The sequence below is a fragment of the Bufo bufo genome, chromosome 2 (assembly GCF_905171765.1).
Source record: "Bufo bufo chromosome 2, aBufBuf1.1, whole genome shotgun sequence".
NCBI lineage: Eukaryota > Metazoa > Chordata > Amphibia > Anura > Bufonidae > Bufo > Bufo bufo.
In genome coordinates, this window is record NC_053390.1 from 435174863 (window position 1) to 435195206 (window position 20344).

General features: G+C 49.5%; 2 protein-coding genes across 2 annotated transcripts in view; one reads left to right on the top strand and one right to left on the bottom strand.

The window, feature by feature from the left end:
- DDX49 (DEAD-box helicase 49) overlaps nucleotides 1–2874 on the bottom strand; it is a 52152-nt gene extending 49278 nt beyond the window's left edge. Inside the window, exon 1 of the mRNA XM_040417432.1 lies at nucleotides 2728–2874. Within this exon, the coding sequence (XP_040273366.1) occupies nucleotides 2728–2842 (115 nt within the window). The 5' untranslated portion in view covers nucleotides 2843–2874. The remainder of the gene's footprint in view (nucleotides 1–2727) is intronic.
- Nucleotides 2875–2948: 74 nt separating this feature from the next.
- The window catches only part of COPE (COPI coat complex subunit epsilon), a 64079-nt gene continuing 46683 nt past the window's right edge, over nucleotides 2949–20344 (top strand). Inside the window, exons 1-4 of the mRNA XM_040417433.1 lie at nucleotides 2949–3110; nucleotides 5325–5387; nucleotides 5469–5569; nucleotides 18918–19070. Of these exons, the coding sequence (XP_040273367.1) occupies nucleotides 3012–3110; nucleotides 5325–5387; nucleotides 5469–5569; nucleotides 18918–19070 (416 nt within the window). The 5' untranslated portion in view covers nucleotides 2949–3011. The remainder of the gene's footprint in view (nucleotides 3111–5324; nucleotides 5388–5468; nucleotides 5570–18917; nucleotides 19071–20344) is intronic.

Here is a 20344-nt window from a genome sequence, read left to right on the forward strand (position 1 = left end):
CAATGATCCATTGTTGCTTCTCAGCGTAATTAATAGTATACAACGCCTTAATCTACATACTGTACACAAGGTATTTTAATAAGTATTGGTCAATATCCATAAGCCAGCTCACCACTTCAAGGTTGTCTCTACAAGTGGGTACCTACTCTAATTTGGTGCGGTACCATGTGGTTGCCGTCGTTGCTGTGCCTGTGGGTTGGTGGCGCAGAATGCCAAGGGGGGATAATCTGACAGCAGGAGTGCTGTTGGACTGCTGTGGTACGCCACCTGCCGATGCAGTGTTGTGGCACTGGTGAGCACCACGTGGTGCCGCACCAAATTACAGTAGGTACCCACTTGTAGAGGCAACCTTGACATGGTGAATGGGTTTACGTATTTTGATCAAAATGTATACAAAAACCTTGTGAATAGTATGTATACTATGGCATTGTATACTATAGTCCTGATCAAAAGTTTAAGACCACTTGAAAAATGGCAAAAAATCATATTTAGCATGGCTGGATCTTAACAAGGTTCCACGTAGAGCTTCAACATGCAACAAGAAGAAATGAGAGTGAGACAAAACATTTTTTGAGCATTCAATTTAATGAAAACAACGAATAAACTGAAACAGGCTGTTTTTCAGCTGATCAAAAGTTTAGGACCACATGCCTTTAAAAGGGCAAATCTGTGCAAAGATGTGGATTCATTGTCATTTTCTGTCAGGTAGTCACACGTTGTGATGGAAAAGGCAAAAAAACGCTCCGTTTTTGAACGTGGTTGGGTTGTTGAACTGCATAAGCAGGGTCTCTCACAGCGCGCCATCGCTGCTGAGGTGGGACGCAGTAAGACAGTCATTTGGAATTTCTTAAATGATCCTGAGGGTTATGGAACAAAAAAGTCAAGTGGAAGACTCAAAAAAATTTCATCAGCACTGAGCCGGAGGATCCAATTGGCTGTCCGTCAAGACACTGGACGATCCTCGACCCAATAGAAGGCCCTTACTGGTGCTGACTGCAGCCCCATAACCATCAGACGGCATCTCAGACTGAAGGGCTTCAAAAACAAAAAACGTCTTCAAAGACCTCGTCTCCTTGAACGCCACAGAACTGTTCGTTTGGACTTTGCAAGAGAGCACCAAACATGGGACATTCAAAGGTGGAAGAAAGTTTTATTCTCTGATGAGATTTTTTTTTTACCTTGATGGTCCTGATGGTTTCCAACGTTACTGGCATGACAAGCAGATCCCACCTGAGATGTTTTCTACGTGCCACAGTGGAGGGGGAGCCATATTGGTCTGGGGTGCTTTTTCCTTCAGTGGAACAATGGAGCTTCAGGAAGTGCAGGGGCGTCAAACGGCCGCTGGCTATGTCCAGATGTTGCAGAGAGCATTGCTCATGACTGAGGGCCCTCGTCTGTGTGGTAATGACTGGGTTTTTCAACAGGACAACGCTACAGTACACAATGCCCGCAGGACTAGGGACTTCTTCCAGGAGAATAACATCACTCTTTTGGCCCATCCTGCGTGTTCCCCTGATCTAAATCCAATTGAGAACCTTTGGGGATGGATGGCAAGGGAAGTTTACAAAAATGGACAACAGTTCCAGACAGTAGATGTCCTTCGTGCGGCCGCCTTCACCACTTGGAGAAATGTTCCCACTCACCTCATGGAAACGCTTGCATCAAGCATGCCGAAACTAATTTTGAAAGTGATAAACAATAATGGCGGAGCTAATCAATACTGAGTTCATGTTTGGAAGTTGGATTTCTGTTTTGGGGGGTTTAGTTTTTTTTTGGAGGTGTGGTCCTAAACTTTTGATCAGCTGAAAAACAGCCTGTTTCAGTTTATTCGTTGTTTTCATTAAATTGAATGCTCAAAAAATGTTTTGTCTCACTCCCATTTCTTCTTGTTGCATGTTGAAGCTCTACTTGGAACCTTGTTAAGATCCAGCCATGCTAAATATGATTTTTTGCCATTTTTTTCAACTGGTCTTAAACTTTTGATCAGGACTGTATTAACCTGCAGTGCAATGTTAATTGTGCTGAGCAACAATGTTAGATCAATGCATAACATGTGGCTGTGTGATCTATTTTTGTTTCTCTTTTTGTTGGTATAAAACATATTAAAAGGCTAGACTAATGATTGTCATTTTAGACCGTCTTCTATACCAAGACATTACGGGCTCAAAGCCGAACGCTGCAGCACTGGGAGATTTTGATGTCATGTCAATTCTGTTAAAGGGTTACCCAGGTTTAAAGAGGACCTTTCATCAGACTCTCTCTAGTCTAAATATTATCCTGCCTTGTAGGGCGGCCCCCACTGATGTCATGGCACTTTCTTTCTACAGAACTCCCCTGTTGGTCCCATATATTTTGGCGTATTATAATAAGGCGACTGTTATACTAGGCGGAGACTTGTATTTTCCTTGGGAGTGGTTATCTTCTCCCTGGCTGTGAATGCATCCAATCAGAGCGCCCCGCATGCGCCAGTCCCCCTGTCTGTCTCCAGTGTAAACTAAAGGAGGCACCTGATGCATGGGTCTAAGAGCTGGAGATGGGTGACAGAAAGTAGTCATCAGGGGGGGCAGTCACCCCAGTGAACACTGAGGGAGATATGCAGAGAAGGGGGGACTCCTGCACCCAGCTTGAGATGAGAAGGCAGGAAGCAGTGGTGCCCCTGTCATCTATCCCGCCAGCTTCACGTGGAAGTAAGACACACTTCACAGTCATAGACTATCACCCACGTACCCTCCAATATGGGCGGGATGCAGTTCTCTTGCACCGGGCTCGGTTTGCGGATGCCCAGTTGCTTGCATTGCTCGATGAGCCACGATGAAAGCCCCAGATCCAGAAAGCCGTCCATCTCCCCCGAACACACGTGACTACTGATAGTACTTCCGGCGCGGACGTTTGGCGTCACCACTGGGCGCCACAGTGCTACTGGACTGGTGTCTTGGGGCGCATGCGCAGACGGGATCTGCAGGCAGGCGGAAGTGGGGCAGAGCAGGCCGGGTGACGTGTCTGGTGTAGAGATGGCTGCGCAGGGAGAAGTAGACGAGCTGTTCGATGTCAAGAACTGGTTTTATATTGGCAGCTACCAACAGAGCATCAATGAGGCTCAGAAGGTGAAGGTGAGGAGACGCCATTAAGCAGAGTATTACTATCAAGGGTCTTACTAAAAGTAAGCTGTGCTGAGGGTTTGTCTTAGGTGCAGGAGAAACCTAACAACTATATTAAGACCTGGGACTCCCACCATTCACTAGAATGGGGTCCCATGCCCCCCTTTTTTCTCTGAAACTAGCCTTACTTCTCCATGTAGATAACACAAAGTTTACCATTCACAATAGGTGGTATCACCGCTTTTGTACTCCCTCCTGACCTCTGCACAGGTGACAGAGCATGTCTAGAAAACTCTCCCATAGAAGTCAGTGAGGTTCATTGTGTCTATGGCCCATGTAGCTGCTCTCAAAAGACTGGTCGTACTGGAAAATAAAAGGTGGAATCTGATTGGTTTCTATGGACAATTAAGACAGTTTTCCTTTGCACCAGTTTGATAAATCTCCACCAGTCTTAAAGGGGTTGTCCGGGTTCAGAGCTGAACCCGGACATACCCTTATTTTCGGAGAAAGAAGTGGTAGGGCACACCAATATCAGGTACCACACGGATAATGGATAATGTAATATATTATTTTATTATATTATTAGTGATATACTTTTAACAACCATTCATAAAAAATATCAAAAAAATATCATAAAAAATTCCATAAAATTTCATATAAAATATATAAAAAGCTAGTACATATAAGAATTATTCAACTATATTATATAGCTACAATAATACAATTGTATTATTGTAGCTATATAATATAGTTGAATAATTCTTATATGTACTAGCTTTTTATATATTTTATATGAAATTTTATGGAATTTTTTATGATATTTTTTTGATATTTTTTATGAATGGTTGTTAAAAGTATATCACTAATAATATAATAAAATAATATATTACATTATCCATTATCCGTGTGGTACCTGATATTGGTGAGCCCTACCACTTCTTTCTCTGATTTACCTTTTTTAGAGGATTGGGTGAATCCTCTTGATAGGAGCACCCTGTTCCACTCTTGAATATACAGGTGAGCCCTCTCTACCTATATACCCTTATTTTCACCCAGGCAGCTCACCTGAGGCTAGCATTGGAGCATCTCGGAGGTCTCTTTTGTTTTCAATAACACACTGCCGGGCAGAAGCTTCTGCCCGGCAGTGTGTTTGGTGACGTCACTGGCACTGATGGGTGGGCTTTAGCGCTGCCCTAGCCGTTTTACTGGCTTGGGCAGCGCTAAATCCCGCCCCATCAGTGCCGGTGACGTCACCGGGCTTCCTGGCAGCCCCATGGAGAGCCCCAGTACGTCACTGGATCTCCAAAAAATGCCTTTGCCCTGCGCGATTTAGCGCAGGGCAAAGGAGAGCATCGGAGCATGAATTGCTCCGATGCTCAAGTCAGGGGGGCTGCCTGGGTGAAAATGGAGATATGTCTGGGTTTAGCTCTAACCCTGGTACGTTTTCAGAAAGCATAGCTATTTAATCTAGTAAGCTTACATTTATTCCCAGCAGAAAATGTTTCTTTATGGCAACAAGGGCTCCAAACTAATGGCTCTTATAGCCAACCGCAGACAGGGCCAACTGTAGATTCAGAAAATGGTATCTCCTCCTGGGTTAATGGTTCCAGAGACCCATGACATCGCGGTGCAATTTGAGAGATGGGGAATCTACAGAATCGGTGTCCCGGAGGCACAGATGTATGTGACGTGTAGTGATGGAGGAAGAATCAAGGTGAGGTTCTAGGACCACATTGAAGTCACTTCCTATGATGCAGCTACCCTCTTTAAAGGAACAAAGGGGGGAATTTATCATTTGCGGTGGTTTTGGTGTCGGTCTTAAGTCTATCTTTGCTTGGTGAGGTTGGGCTAAATGTATGAAATGCACACAGTAATAATATATTTGGCACAATTGCAATGTGGTGTATACAAGGGGGTTACCTGGCGTGGAGATGGGACTTTTTCAAATGTCACAGGTAGTAAAGTAAATGTTCCTACAAGCAGTTCATAACCCAAAATTTCTCCTAAAGCATAGACTACTTTCATAAGTGGGTAAATGTTGCAGAATTTTGCACAAAAAGATGTGTGAGAAATGACCTCCAAAAACAGACGTACATAGAATGATAAATGTTCCCCTAAAGTCTCTGTAGGATTTCCGACATAACTGATCTATTGTGTGAATTCTTGGTATTTTGGTAACTTCTACATTCTTCTCTTAGTTTCTCACATATTATCTATCTTTTGTAGACTTCAAGCCCAGAGAAAGAGGTGGAGAGAGATGTGTTCCTGTACCGGGCGTACATAGCGCAGGTGACATATCAGGAGTTCTGTTTTGTCCATGTCACTGTGATTGTGTCCTAATTAATCCTTATCATTCTCTCTTGGTAACAGAGGAAATATGGAGTGGTCTTGGATGAAATTCGTCCCAATGCCAGTGCCGAACTCCAGGCTGTTCGCATGTTTGCGGAGTATTTGTCCAATGAAAGCCGCAGGTTTGTGCATTACCCCTGAAAGGCTATTTTAAAAGGCCACACACACGAGCGAGTTGAATGCGAGGAACTTACAGCGTGTGACATCCAGAGGTCCTCTTTCTGACCTCCGCTCCTCTGACAGGGTCGCACAGAATTATACTGATTTATATTGCTGTGTAACCCTGGGAGTCCTGAAATGTACTGAATTACACGGACATAATGCTGTCAGTGTAATAAAATAAATTCCAGGACCCTCAGGGTAACACAGCATTAAAAAGCATTATAATGCTGTGCTCCCTTTACTGCATGTGCATTTGAAAACCATATTGTTAGTTTGGTTTAGTTATTGAAACAGATTTTGTATATTTCTTATCGTGATATATGAGACTTTAGGGGGTCATTTTACTATTCTGAAATATGCCTAAATTAGGTGTATTTCAGGCACAGATGCCGACACACCGTTAGTTGTGCCACTATCTGTGACTTCGCCCCCCTCATGCTAGGTCTAAAATGGTGGGCATAGCGGGGAAGAAGACGGGCATAGGCATAGAAAATGGTCTAAATGTAAGACAGCTTGGAAGCTGTCTTACATTTAGAACTGGTGCTGGATGCCCGAAGTTATGTAGAGGCCGACGCCTCTTAATAACTTTGGCGGAACCACCACCAGCTTAGGGGTTTAATTCTTATATATCGTAACAAAAAAAGTGCAGCCTATGTCTAGTCGTATGCTAGGATCAGCTGAGAAGGGGACACAGCGCTTAAGCATAGCCATGGCTCATTATGGCCCTTAACAATTGGGACCACTAGGCATATGCTATTACTTTTTTGTGATGGGAATAATCCATTAAAGCAGGCATCCTCAAACTGCGGCCCTCCAGCTGTTGTAAAACTACAACTCCCACAATGCCCTGCTGTAGGCTGATACCTGTAGGCTGTTCGGGCATGCTGGGAATTGTAGTTTTGAAACAGCTAGAGGGCCGCAGTGTGAGGATGCCTGCTTTAAAGGGACCCTGCAGGCAGCATGTTATAGAGCAGGAGGAGCTGAGCAGATTGATATATAGTTTTATAGAACGTATGCAAAAGTGAGGGGGCACACTCAAGAGGGAAACACTGAATGGATGATTAAATTGTATTTTAATACTCTAAAAACAAACCCCTAAAATATACATAAAACATACATCAAAATACATATATAGTATGCAGCAACCTATACAATGCTGTAAGTGCGATGTAGCAGCACAAAATTCATACAAACAATGTCCCAATTGTAGTAGTGGTACTAAATGTCCGGATCAATAGTCTTGATTATACAGTACCAATAGATAGATATGTATGGCACTGCAGCCAATTGGGGCAATGATATAATAAACGCATTATGCTCAAATCCGATGGAGCAGTAGTGATGGTTGTATGCCAGTGTCCGGTATTGTAAATATGCAGAGATGCGTACAGGTTATGCACATTGGAACTAGCCTCCAGGTTACTTACAATATCTTGCCTCTTGTATACAGCATTGTATAGGTTGCTGCATACTATATATGTATTTTGATGTATGTTTTATGTATATTTCTCGCCCATATTCCTTGGGGGACACAGGAAACCATGGGTATAGCTCTGCTCCCTAGGAGGCGTGACACTAAGCGAAAGCTGTAAGCCCCTCCTCCATCAGCTATACCCTTCAGCCTGGAGAAGAGACTGCCAGTTTTTTGCTTAGTGTCCAAGGAGGCAAGACACCCCCTGCTTATGCAGGGTTGTTTTCCTATGATTTTTTATTTTTACGTTATTTGTTGTTTTTTAATTCGGTTTTTTTCTACCTACAGGGACAACAGAGGCGCATTAGACCCCTCTGTTTCTCCCGGGGTTGAGTTGCGCCAGTGCCGGTAATTCCGCACTGCCGCCTCCCCCACAGAAGACAAGGTGGACCAGGGCAGCCTCGCTCCCCTGCGTCCCGCCAGCTCAGGGTCGCCCGCACGCCAAGTCCCTCCCCCGGCTTCCTGCCACTGCGGTGCCAGGAGCTGAAGGGGCGACCCCCGCTGGATGGACTGAGGGCGAAGACAGCGTATGGTGAGAGTGGCTGCTCCAGCCTCCCCTTCCTCCCTCCCACCGCTGCTACCAACATGGCCACTGCTACATTGTCCAAGGGGACCTCCACTTCACCGCCCAACCCCGGCCCCCCCCCACCCCCCACCCCCCCCCATATCGGGACGTTACCGGGCTTAGTTGGAGGGCAGTTTATCTGGGCAAGTCCTAGAACGCTGCCTTACAGGGGACGGCTGCAGACAAGCAAGCCGTCTGCTACATCCAGGCGCGGCGGGAGCCGTTTTTCTTGGCATGAACGGCGCCATTTCATGGCCGGCACTTCAACATCCTTGGGGGTTAAAATCATTTTGCCGCGCGCGCGCGGCTCTGCTTCGGCTTCAGCGTGGCAGAGGGGGGGGCGGAGCTTCCTTACACATTCAGCTCCGTGCCGCTGCGCTCCGCTACTTCCGGGTTCATCTCTCTGCCGTGCGATCCTGAAGCCATTCAGCTCTGTGCTGCTGCCTCTCCTCCACAGCCTCCTCAGTCTGTTCCCCTTACAGCTGCCGCTTGTATCATCCGGGTCTGGTAGGACTGTTAACCCCCTCCGTGCCACAGTACTGTTGCTTGGTTCTCACTTTAAGTGCAACATCTTTCCACCATGTCAGACCCTTCTGCAGCCGCCAAGCCATGGTACCATGCCTGTACTGCTTGTAGGGAACCCTTTCCCCGGGGGCAGTCTGATCCGCACTGTACTGCATGCCGAGCTCCACCGCAGCCTCAGTCGCCCGCTGTGTCGCTCCCTGCTTCCTCTGACCCGCCTGACTGGGCTAGATCCCTGTCCCAGGCCGTGGAAAGCCTCACTCATGTCGTGGGCCGCCTAATAGACAGGCCACCTACCCCGCAGGACGCCACTCTGACTGTCGTGCCCTCCGGGTCCACTGCTTCTGCCGCTGCAGCGGGTTCACCCTCTCCTAGTGACCCCTCCCGAGCTAGGCACTCTCAGAAGCGTATTAGAGTAGAGCGAGCCTCCTCCTCTGAGGCCTCACTCTCTCCGCCACGCGTGCGCATCCAGACGGGCCTCTCCTCTCCAAAGGATTCGCTCTCTGAAGGTGAATTGGCGGTTTCAGATTTGGAAATGGACTCGGCCCTGCCGTCCAAGCTAGCCTCAGCGATGGGCCAACTCATCTCTGATATTCGTGACACCTTTAAGGTGCAGGATGACCCCCCTAGCTCGGACGCAGCTAGCGTCTCCTTTATCAGACCCAGGCAGGCCTCAAAAGTCTTTCCAATCCACTCTGATTTCTCCTCCGTGGTGTCTAAGGCTTGGGCTCGCCCGGACGCCCGTTTTGTCAACCCAAAGAAGCTGGACATTTGCTATCCTTTTCCAGCCGATGTCGTGGCCACCTGGTCTTCCCCACCCAAGGTGGACCCCCCTGTGGCTCGGCTGTCAAAGAACACGGCCATCCCTGTTCCCGACGGGTCCTCTCTTCAGTCAGCGGAGGACCGTCGCATGGAGACCCTTTCCAAGGGCATTTTTGCTGCCTCCGGTTCTGCTCTCAGACCGGTTTTTGCCTCTGCTTGGGCAGGGAAAGCAATCTCTGCTTGGGGTGCGCAGCTGGAACAGGAGTTGGACTCGGACGTCCCCATCCAGGACCTACGTTCCTTGGCCCAGCTTATTATTCGGGCCGGGAATTTTGTCTGTGAGGCCTCCCTTGATGCGGGAGCCCTTATTGCACGCTCCTCCGCCCTGGCAGTTGCCGTCAGGAGGGAGCTCTGGCTGAAGGTCTGGAAAGCGGACGCTGCCTCCAAACGTTCCTTGGCGGGGCTACCGTTTGCGGGTTCCCGCCTTTTCGGGGTCCGCTTAGACGAACTTATTTCAGAGGCCACGGGTGGTAAAAGCACCCATCTTCCTCAACCCCAAGCCAGGGGCGCCCCCCGCGGACGCCCTGGTGCGTCTCGTTTTCGGTCCTCCCGCAGGGCCTCTGGGGCTCCCACCACAGCTGCCGCTTCGGCTCCTCCCCAGGACAAGCGTAGGAAGCCGTTTTTTCGGGCGCAGCCATCCTGGCGCAAGCCGCAGGCTGCCCGCACACCCGCAGCAAAACAGTCCTCTGCCTGAAGGCGCGCCCCCACCCACCCGGGTGGGGGGCCGGCTCCTCCTTTTCAAGGACGTCTGGATGGCTCACGTCTCCGACGCCTGGGCCCTCGAAATTGTGTCCTCCGGATACAAAATCGAATTTGCATCCTTCCCTCCGGATCGGTTCTTTCGCTCCCGCCCGCCGCGGGACCCGAAAGGCGCGGCTGCGTTCTCCGCGGCCGTTCAAGCCTTACTGGACAGGGGGGTGATTACCCCCGTTCCTCCAGAGGAAAGATTCCAAGGGTTCTACTCGAACCTCTTTGTAGTTCCCAAGAAGGGAGGTTCGGTGCGGCCCATTTTGGACCTCAAAAAGCTCAACCGTTTTCTCCTCCTTCGACGGTTTCGGATGGAGTCCCTCCGCTCCGCGGTGGCTTCCCTGGAGCAGGGAGATTTCATGTCTTCCATCGATATACAGGATGCCTACCTCCATGTTCCGGTAGCCCGGTGTCACCATCGCTTCCTTCGATTCGCCGTGGGGGACCTCCACTTCCAATTTGTCGCCCTTCCCTTTGGGCTGGCAACAGCCCCCCGGGTGTTCACCAAGGTCCTGGCCCCGGTTTTAGCCTTACTCCGTTCCAGGGGTGTTTTTCTGCTACCGTACTTGGACGATATCCTCATCAAGGCTCCGTCCCTTTCTCAAGCGGTTGCCAGCGTGGATCTCACTCTAGAGACTCTGGCGAGGTTCGGTTGGGTCATCAACTTCCCCAAGTCCTCCCTTCCCCCCTCCAGACAACTCGTCTTCCTGGGAATGCTTTTAGACACGGGAGCGGCGGAGGTACGTCTTCCCTCGGAAAAACGTCTGACCCTCCGTGGGGCGGTTCGGGGTCTCCTTCTCCACCGTCGACCGTCTTTCCGCTTCTGCATGCGGGTATTGGGGCAGATGGTTGCCTGCTTCGAGGCGATCCCATTTGCGCAGTTTCACTCCCGCCCTCTCCAACGGGCGATCCTCTCCTCCTGGGACAAATCACCGCAGTCTCTGGATCATCCCTTCCATCTTTCGCCTCCGGTGCGGTCATCTCTCCGCTGGTGGTTACAGTCCCCTCTTCTGGGCAGGTCCTTTCTGCCACTCAACTGGTTGGTGGTTACAACCGATGCCAGTCTCTCGGGCTGGGGAGGCGTGTTTCCTCCCCGATCCGTCCAGGGCATTTGGTCTCCATCGGAGTCCAAACTCTCGATCAATGTCCTGGAACTGAGAGCGGCCCTTCTGTCTCTACGACACTGGACTCATCTGCTGAAGGGTCATCCAGTTCGTGTACAATCAGACAACGCCACGGCTGTGGCGTACATAAACCACCAGGGGGGCACTCGCAGCGCTGCTGCGATGCGGGAGGTCTCCAGCATTCTCCGTTGGGCGGAAGCCCACGTACCGGCCCTATCTGCAATTTTTATTCCAGGGGTGGACAATTGGGCGGCGGACTTCCTCAGTCGCACCACCGTCGACCCCGGCGAGTGGTCTCTTCACCCGGAGGTATTCGAGGCCATTTGCCTTCGTTGGGGCATACCGGACGTGGACCTCATGGCCTCAAAATTCAATCACAAGGTCCCCGCCTATCTGTCAAGGGCCAGGGATCCGGGAGCTTGCGGAGCCGACGCCCTCGTTCTTCCTTGGCGAGGCTTCGCGCGCCCATACATATTCCCTCCCATCCCTCTCCTGCCCAAGGTCCTTCGGAAGATCGCGGCGGAAGGCGTCTCGGTGATTCTGGTCGCTCCGGACTGGCCCCGCCGGTCTTGGTATGCCGACCTCATGCTGCTCCTGGCAGACGCGCCCTGGCCGCTGCCCGCCAGGGAAGATCTTCTCTCTCAGGGACCGATCTTCCACCCGCGTTTAGGGTCCCTACGTTTGACGGCGTGGTTGTTGAGACCACCGTCCTGACACGTAGGGGTTTTTCTGCGGACGTCGTCCGCACCATGATCCGCGCCCGTAAGCCGTCCTCTTCTAGGATCTATTATAGGACCTGGAGGACCTTTTTGGGGTTCTGTGCCGATCTGGGGATTCCTCCGCTCCGCTTTTCTCTCCCCACCGTTTTGTCCTTCCTGCAGAGCGGACTGGCCCAAGGTCTAGGCCTTAGTTCTTTGAAGGGTCAGGTATCTGCGCTGTCCATTTTGTTTCAGCGCCCACTGGCCCCCCTTGGTCCTGTCAAGACCTTCCTTCAGGGCGTGGCTCACGCGGTTCCCCCGTATCGCCCTCCGGTACCGCCCTGGGACCTGAACCTGGTTCTCTCAGCGCTCCAGGCTTCTCCTTTCGAGCCTCTGCGGACGGTTTCCTTGCGACTTCTGTCCTGCAAGGTTATTTTCCTTGTAGCCATCACCTCTCTTCGGAGGGTGTCCGAATTGGCTGCACTCTCCTGTCTGGAACCTTTCCTAGTGTTCCACCAGGACAAGGTGGTTCTTCGTCCGGTTCCTTCCTTCCTAAGGTGGTCTCCGCCTTTCAGCTGAACGAGGACATCGTTCTCCCCTCTTTGTGTCCTTCCCCTTCCCATCCGCGGGAGAGGAAGCTTCATCGCCTGGACGTTGTCAGGGCGCTCAAGATTTACCTGGAAGTAACCAGCTCTTTCAGGCATACTGACTCGCTCTTTGTGGTCCCGGAAGGGTCGCGCAGAGGGATGGCGGCATCCAAAGTTGCTATCGCCCGTTTTGTCAAGATGGCTGTTACTGAGGCTTATCTCACCAAGGGCAGGGTTCCTCCCCTTGGTGTTACCGCTCACTCCACTAGAGCGGTCGGGGCTTCCTGGGCTCAGAGAAATCGGGCTTCTTCGGAGCAGATTTGCAAGGCGGCCACTTGGTCCTCCTTGCACACCTTCACCAAGTTCTACAGGGTGCATACTCATGCGTCGGCTGACGCTGCTTTAGGCCGTCTGGTGTTGCAGGCGGCAGTTGATTGATGCCTCTGGTGTTGGTCTAGTTTGTTCTGGTCCCTCCCTTCTGGGACTGCTCTGGAACGTCCCATGGTTTCCTGTGTCCCCCAAGGAATATGGGCGAGAAAAGGAGACTTTTGTATTACTTACCAGTAAAGTCTCTTTCTCGCTCTTCCTTGGGGGACACAGCACCCGCCCTTCATTGGGTTACAGTTGTGGTTCCGGCTTGGTTGCCCCCGTTGGGGCTCGACAGTTCTTTTTCCGGTTGGTGGTTATCTTTCACTACTTGGACACGCAACTGGCAGTCTCTTCTCCAGGCTGAAGGGTATAGCTGATGGAGGAGGGGCTTACAGCTTTCGCTTAGTGTCACGCCTCCTAGGGAGCAGAGCTATACCCATGGTTTCCTGTGTCCCCCAAGGAAGAGCGAGAAAGAGACTTTACTGGTAAGTAATACAAAAGTCTCCTTTTTAGTGTTTCCCTCTTGAGTGTGCCCCCTCACTTTTGCATACGTTCTATTATCCTTTCTAGGTCCTGAGGGTAGGACCGGAGGGTGAGCACCTATCCATACGAGATAGGGGTGAGCCGCTGTACTCCATTCACTTTATCTGCTATATAGTTTTGTAGGAAAACAGAAACACCCCATATGTGGTCGTAAACAGCTGTACGGGCATACGGCAGGGCGCAGTAGGAAAGGAATGCCATACGGTTTTTGGAAGGCAGATTTTGCTGGACTGGTTTTTTTGACACCATGTCCCATTTGAAGCCCATTTTTTGTTATTTACAACATTCATCTGACAGGTTAGATCATGTGATATTTTTATAGACCAGGCTGTCACGGATGCGGCGATGCCTAATATGTATACTTTTTTATTTATTTATGTAAGTTTTACACAATGATTTCATTTTTGAAGCAAAAAAAATCATGTTTTAGTGTTTCCATAGTCTAAGAGCCATAATTTTTTCAGTTTTCGGGCGATTATCTTAGGTAGGGTCTCATTTTTTTCGGGATGAGATGACGGTTTTATTGGCACTATTTTCGGGTGCGTGTGACTTTTTGATCGCTTGCTATTACACTTTTTGTGATGTAAGGTGACAAAAAATTGTTTATTTAGCACAGTTTTTATTTTTTACGGTGTTCATCTGAGGGGTTAGGTCATGTGATATTTTTATAGAGCCGGTCGATACGAACGCGGCGATACCAAATATGTATACTTTTTATTTATTTATGTAAGTTTTACACATTAACAGCTTTTTTAAAACAAAAAAAAATGATGTTTTAGTGTCTCCATATTCTGAGCCAGATTTTTTTTTTATTTATTTTTTTATTTTTTGGGCGATTGTCTCAGGTAGGGGCTCATTTTTTGCGGGCTGAGGTGACTGTACCAATCTAACCATTTTGGTGGGCAAACGTCTTTTCTCGCCCATTTTCCTTGGGGGACACAGGAGACCTTGGGTATAGCTCAGCTCCCTAGGAGGCGTGACACTAAGTGAAAACTGTTAAGCCCCTCCTCCAGCAGCTATACCCTCAGCCTGGAGAGAGAGACTGCCAGTTTTCGCTTAGTATCACGTGAGAGGCAGCGACGTCACGTGGGACGCCGCGTTTGAGACCTGTTAACCGCTCAGGACGCCGGGTAAGTTTAAGCGGCGGCTGCTGCTGGAGGAGTCCACGGGAACCGAAGAGGGGTAAAGTACTCTGCCCTATGGGGCTTATTTGAAATTATTACACCAGTGATTCCTATTGCATGTGGACGCCTGAACGGGTTATCTAGTGCGGACAATCATAAGTGACTCATGCGCCATTCGGCGATTATATCTATTGTGGACATTTGCGAGTGACGCCGATCTGGCGATTATATCTATTGTGGAAATTCACGAGTGACGTCGATCTGGCGATTATATATGGTCACAGGGCTGACTGAGTATTACTACATGGACATGTGTATATGTTTTATACCAATATTTTATATTATATGTATGTAGATTTTATGAGTTTTATGCCATTATATTAGCTTAATGCAAATAAAATAGGATTATTGATATCCTGCCTTGAATGTTGTCAGATATTTGAGTGCCCTCCAACCACTTTATCTATTTGCATTTTTCTTAACGGATTTGGGTGAATCTGCGGAGTGAGCACCGGGTCCTTGGAAGAGGTGGGGTGAGCCGCTGTACACTCGTATATTTGTAGCAGTTTTTGCTTAGTGTCCAAGGAGGCAAGACACTCCCTGCAGTTTTTTTCTCTCCTTATAATTTTTTATTTTATATTTTCTTCTTCTCTTCAGGGACAACAGAGACGCACTAGACCTCTCTGTTTCTCCCGGGGTTGAGCTGCGCCAGTGCCGATCATCCGCACTGCTGCCTCCCCCACAGAAGGCAAGGTGGACCAGGGCAGCTTAGCTCTCCTGCATCCCGCCAGCGTCCCTCTTCCAGCGTCCTGCCACTACGGTGCCAGTAGCTGAAGGGGCGACCCTGCTGGAACGGACCGAGGGTGAAGACGTGGCATTCTCACTGCTTACGGGGCTGACCGTACGTATGTCCCCCTTCCTCCCGCGACATACGTGTTTTCCTTGGGTTACGATGCTAGCCGCATGCCTTACACTCTTCTCCGGAGAGATCATTCTGCTTCCACCTGGTCCGGACGCGGTCTACTTGCTCCCTGCCTGCACCGAGCTAGGCGGTGCTCATTCACGGGTTTGGACAGTATTTTGCAGTTCTGCTTGTGGCAGTATCGACCATGCTCATTGGCCCTTCCACCCGTGGAGTGTTCATGGCTGCTGGATGCTTACCCATTGCGTCCTCCTGCTGCTTTGCTTCCCTGCGCAAGCGGTCTCATGGACGAGAGGGCTGTCTGCAGCGCCCTTCAAATTCTAAGTTGGCTCTGGCGGGACTACGGTTCCCTCACCTACTACCATTCCCTCCTCTTCGGATGTGGTGTGGTATGAGTCCTTCCTATGGGCGCCCTCTGCACTATAGTGCCACTCTGCTGCCAGGTTTGGGTCGCTCTCCTTTGAAAGGTCACCCAACTTTTCTTGAGTGCTTCGGTTATGCCAGGTCCGGGGACCTCCACCTTGGGTTCTTCAGGGTGTTCGCCTTCTGCGAGGCGGTGAGCCGGGCGACACAGAATATCGGGTGTTCTGCCTTTGAGCTGTCCTACTCTGACTACCCTGTTACCCACTCCTCCTTTTGGTCGGAGGAGTTATGCCGGCATCTGCCTCGACTGCTTCTCGCCGGCTCTGTTTTGGCTCCTGCTCAGAGCATATCCCTCCGATGTGGCTTCTGCCCTGGTCAGGCTTCAGAGGCTGTTCCTTCACAGCCCTCTCCTCGGGAGTGTATGGTTGTTGACTTGGATGGTTCCGGAGTTCCTGTTGTGACCTTGGACCGTCTCCCTCGCTCACACTAGCTGTACTGGCCGTGTGTCCACTTGCCGTGCCTACCGCGTTCTGTCCTCACGCTTAGGTGACAGATTGCGTTTTTCCGTTCTAGGCGGGGGTCTTGCTGTAAACTTACCTTCTCGGTAAGTTGACCCCCAGGCTTGAATCTGGATCTCTACAGTGGTAACGGTAGAGCTTCCGGCACTTACTTTCTATTCCTTGCCATATTGGCCCTTAAATGGTAGGCCGTAGTCTCTCACTCCCTGTACTGGTAGTCCATTCGCTCGGGTCTGATGTAGTGATGATGCCCTCAATTATACCTCATCCGTCTCGAGGTTAGTTGTCTCTGCCTTACCTGCCGTTTTTTGTTCCGCGACTACTATCTTCCTGTTGTACTGGGGGTAGCCGCATTGCGTTTCTACAGCAAGGCCATCTTCATCCCTTCCTGCTGTTGTCCCTGCTTGAGGACTACTCTTCGGTCAATGATTGTCCCTAAATCTCCCTCACAGGAATGGAAGAACCCCTTCCTCCGATGGCACCATCGACATGGACTTTAGCCTGACTTGTCCTGGCATCTGTCGGCTACTGGACGGACCCCTTTGGTTCCTTCCGTCCGCTCTTCTGCTCCCCCACTCCGGGTGGCTACGGGACGAAGTTGCTCGTAGGCCGATGGACCAGCTTTGCTGGACTCTTCCGCCCGTGCTACTGGTCTGCGCCTGATCAGGTCGTTTTTTTTTTCTCGCTTGCCTAGGCGATTTCCAGCGGGCTCGCTGGTTTTCGCTCTCGGCCGTGCTTCGTCCAGGATCTATTATTGGACTTGGAGATCTTACCTGCGGTTCTGTGGGAAGCGGGGCGTTCCCCCACTCCGCCTTTCTCTCGCCACGGTTCGGTCCTTTCTCCAGTCGGCCCGGGACTGGGACTCTGTTCCTTGAAGGGTCATTGGATCCTCTGTAACGTCCCCCGGTACCGCCCTGGGAACAAAATACTGTGCTCTCGGCGATCCAAGCTTCCCCCTTCGAGCCGTTACAGAAGATCTCTCTACGCCTTCTGTCCTGTAGGTCCTGTTCCTTGTGGCCATCATGTCTCTCAGACGGGTGTCTGAATTAGCGGCCTTTTTTCTTGCTCCGAGCCTTTCGGTCCTTCCCCACGACAAGGCTGTTCTCCATCCCGTTCCTTCCTTGCTTCTGACGGTGGTATCTGCCTTTCTTCTCGACGAGGCCATCGTCCTTTCCACCCCTGGAAACGGACACTGCGCTGCTTGGACGTTGTTCGAGCCTTTAAGATTTACTTGGAGATCACAGGCTCCTTTTGGCGCTCGGACTCTTTTTGTGGTAAAGGAAGGTCCGCGCATAGGGTTGCTGGCCTCTAAGGTGGCTTACGGCCGCTTCATCAATTGGCTAATGCTGAGGTTACCGCACCAGGGGCAAGGTTCCGCCTTTCGGTGTCGCCACTCATTCCACCAGAACGGTCGGTGCCTCTTGGGCCCAGAGACATCGGACTTCTGCCGAACATTTGTGCACGGCGGCCACTGGTCTTTCTTGCATGCCTTTACCAAGTTCTACAGGGTGCATACTCATGCATCGGCGGATGCTGCCTTGGGCCGCCTGGTTTTTGCAGGCGGCGGTTCCTTGTTGCCTATGCGTGCTTCGCCTTGGAGCTGTGGTCCCTCCCCTCTTGGACTGCTCTCGGACGTCCCAAGGTCTCCTGTGTCCCCCAAGGAAAATGGGCTAGAAAACGAGATTTTTGTATAACTTACCAGTAAAATCTCTTTCTCGCTCTTCCTTGGGGGACACAGCACCCACCCATTCATTTGTTTTTTCTACACGGTTACAGACTTTCTTTACCCCATTGGGTAGTTGGCTGGTTGGTTCCACATTGTTGGTCATTGCCTTTTCTCACTACTTGGACACGCAACTGGCAGTCTCTCTCCAGGCTGAGGGTATAGCTGCCGGAGGAGGGGCTTAACAGTTTTCACTTGGTGTCATGCCTCCTAGGGAGCTGAGCTATACCCAAGGTCTCCTGTTTCCCCCAAGGAAGAGCGAGAAAGAGATTTTACTGGTAAGTTATACAAAAATCTCGTTTTTGATCGCTTGCTGTTGTACTTTTTGTGATGTAAGGTGACAAAAAAATGGTTTATTTAGCACAGTTTTTATTTTTTACGGTGTTCATCTGAGGGGTTAGGGCATGTGATATGTTTATAGAGCCGGTCGATACGGACGCGGCGATACCCAATATGTATACTTTTTTTTTTCCCCCTATTTTTTTTTTAACTATTTGGGGAAAATGAAAATGAAGTTTTTGTTTATTTTTACTTGAAACTTTACATTTTTGGGGGGGAAAACTTTATTTTTTCAACTTTTTTTTTTTTCACTTTATTTTTTGTCCTACTTTGGGACTTTAACTTTTGGGGGTCTAATCCTTTACAATGCATTCCAATACTTCTGTATTGGAATGCATTGGCTGTATCATTAATACAGTGTGTATTACTCATACAGCTTCCGGCCTGTGAGATCCAGGGGGCTGGATCTCACAGGCTCGTCACCGGAAGGCAGCGCGATGCCTTCCTTAGACAGCCCCATGGGGACCCGATGGCACCACCGCCGCACCAGGTAAAAGCCGCAAACCGCAGGTCTGAATTGACCCCCCCCGCGCATTTAGCCGCGGTGCCTGCTCAATGATTTGAGCAGGCACCTTGTTCCGATCACCGGGTGGCAGTGATCGGAACAACACATGACTTACCGGTAGGTCATGGGTCCTTAAGGACTCGGGAATCATGCCGTACCGATACGTCATGGGTCCCTAGGGGGTTAATTAGTGGGGCCTGTCGGTCACCATAGGTGTCTATCAAGTGATGGATCTGGCACTGCTGTTCCTTTGTTTTACTGTTCTGTTAAATTAGAAAGGAGGAGATTCCAGCACAAATGGGAACCCATCCTTACTGTGCTCTGACATTTCATCTATGTATTTGAATATATTGTGTCCTTTTCTAGGGATGCTATTGTCTCTGAGCTCGATAAGAAGATGGCTAAAAGCGTTGATGTCACCAACACAACTTTTCTGTTAATGGCAGCGGCAATTTATTTCCATGATGGCAACACAGATGCTGCCCTGCGTGCTCTTCACCAAGGAGACAGCCTGGAATGGTAAGTGGCCACACATGGTATGTCATATCTGCTATTGCCATGACAAGTTAAATATAACATAAGAGAAGAAGAACCTTATTATGGCACCAGGAGAAAGTATATGAATGCTAGGTTCTTCTTCTCTTTGAACGCCTACATGGACTGAAACTTTACATTGATAATATTGCATAGGAAAATAAATCATTAAGAGCATTACATCCTCTTGGTGTGCTGAAGTTTCTTCTTCATATTGTGGTGTGGGAAGCCTACTTCAAGCATCCATCCTACAAAACAGGGCCACAAAATACCATACAATTAAATATCACATACAGTTCAGCCTAGAATGATGGTGAGGCTTGGCTCTTCACTAAATAGCTTGTTGTGTAGTATGCAGCTGTCCAAAGAAAATCAAGGTAAACAAGGCAGGAATAGTATTACATTATACCATACATTTTAAATATGCTCTCCAGTCTTTTCCACTGCAGAACAATATATGAATCTAATGGGGTTGTCTGGTCAATGAAAATTTTTTAGTAAAGGGACACATTGGATTAAAAAAATAAAATAAGCAATACTTTCTTCGCCAATCCCCCTCCACTGCTATTCCAATGCTTCCTGGGTCCCTACTGGTCTATACTTGCTGGTGCATAACTGCTTAGCCAGTCACTGACCACAGTGATGACCTCCCTCAGCCAGAGACCAGCAGGGACCTGGTAAGGGTCAGAATGACAATGGTGGGGAATTGGTGACTTATGAATTTTTTTTAAAGGGAATCTGTCACCTATTTTGACCATATAAAACCGTTAACATAGCAATGTGCAATAAAGTACCTTCATTCCTGCATGGGACTTCTTTCTTTTATTCCACTTTTCATTCAGATGAAAAAGCGATTTTTCTGATATGCAAATGAAGTCTCAAGGTGCCCAGAGGGGCGTTATTACTCTGCTCTAGTGCCCAGTAATGCCCCCCTGCAGTGCCCAGCCCGCCTTTCTTCCAAGCCCAGCACACCTCCTAAGAAATAAATGTACTCCTACATACTTGCCGAATGGCGCCACCCCCTCCACTACGTCATTTAATTTATTCACTGTACCGTCCTTGCTTCCTCCTGCATGGGTATATGTAAAATGACACCCCAAAACACATTCCCCACCTTCTCCTGAGTACGGAGATACCAGTTGTGTGACACTTTTTTGCAGCCTAGGTGGGCAAAGGGGCCCATATTCCAAAGAGCACCTTTAGGATTTCACAGGTCATTTTTTACAGAATTTGATTTCAAACTCCTTAACACACATTTG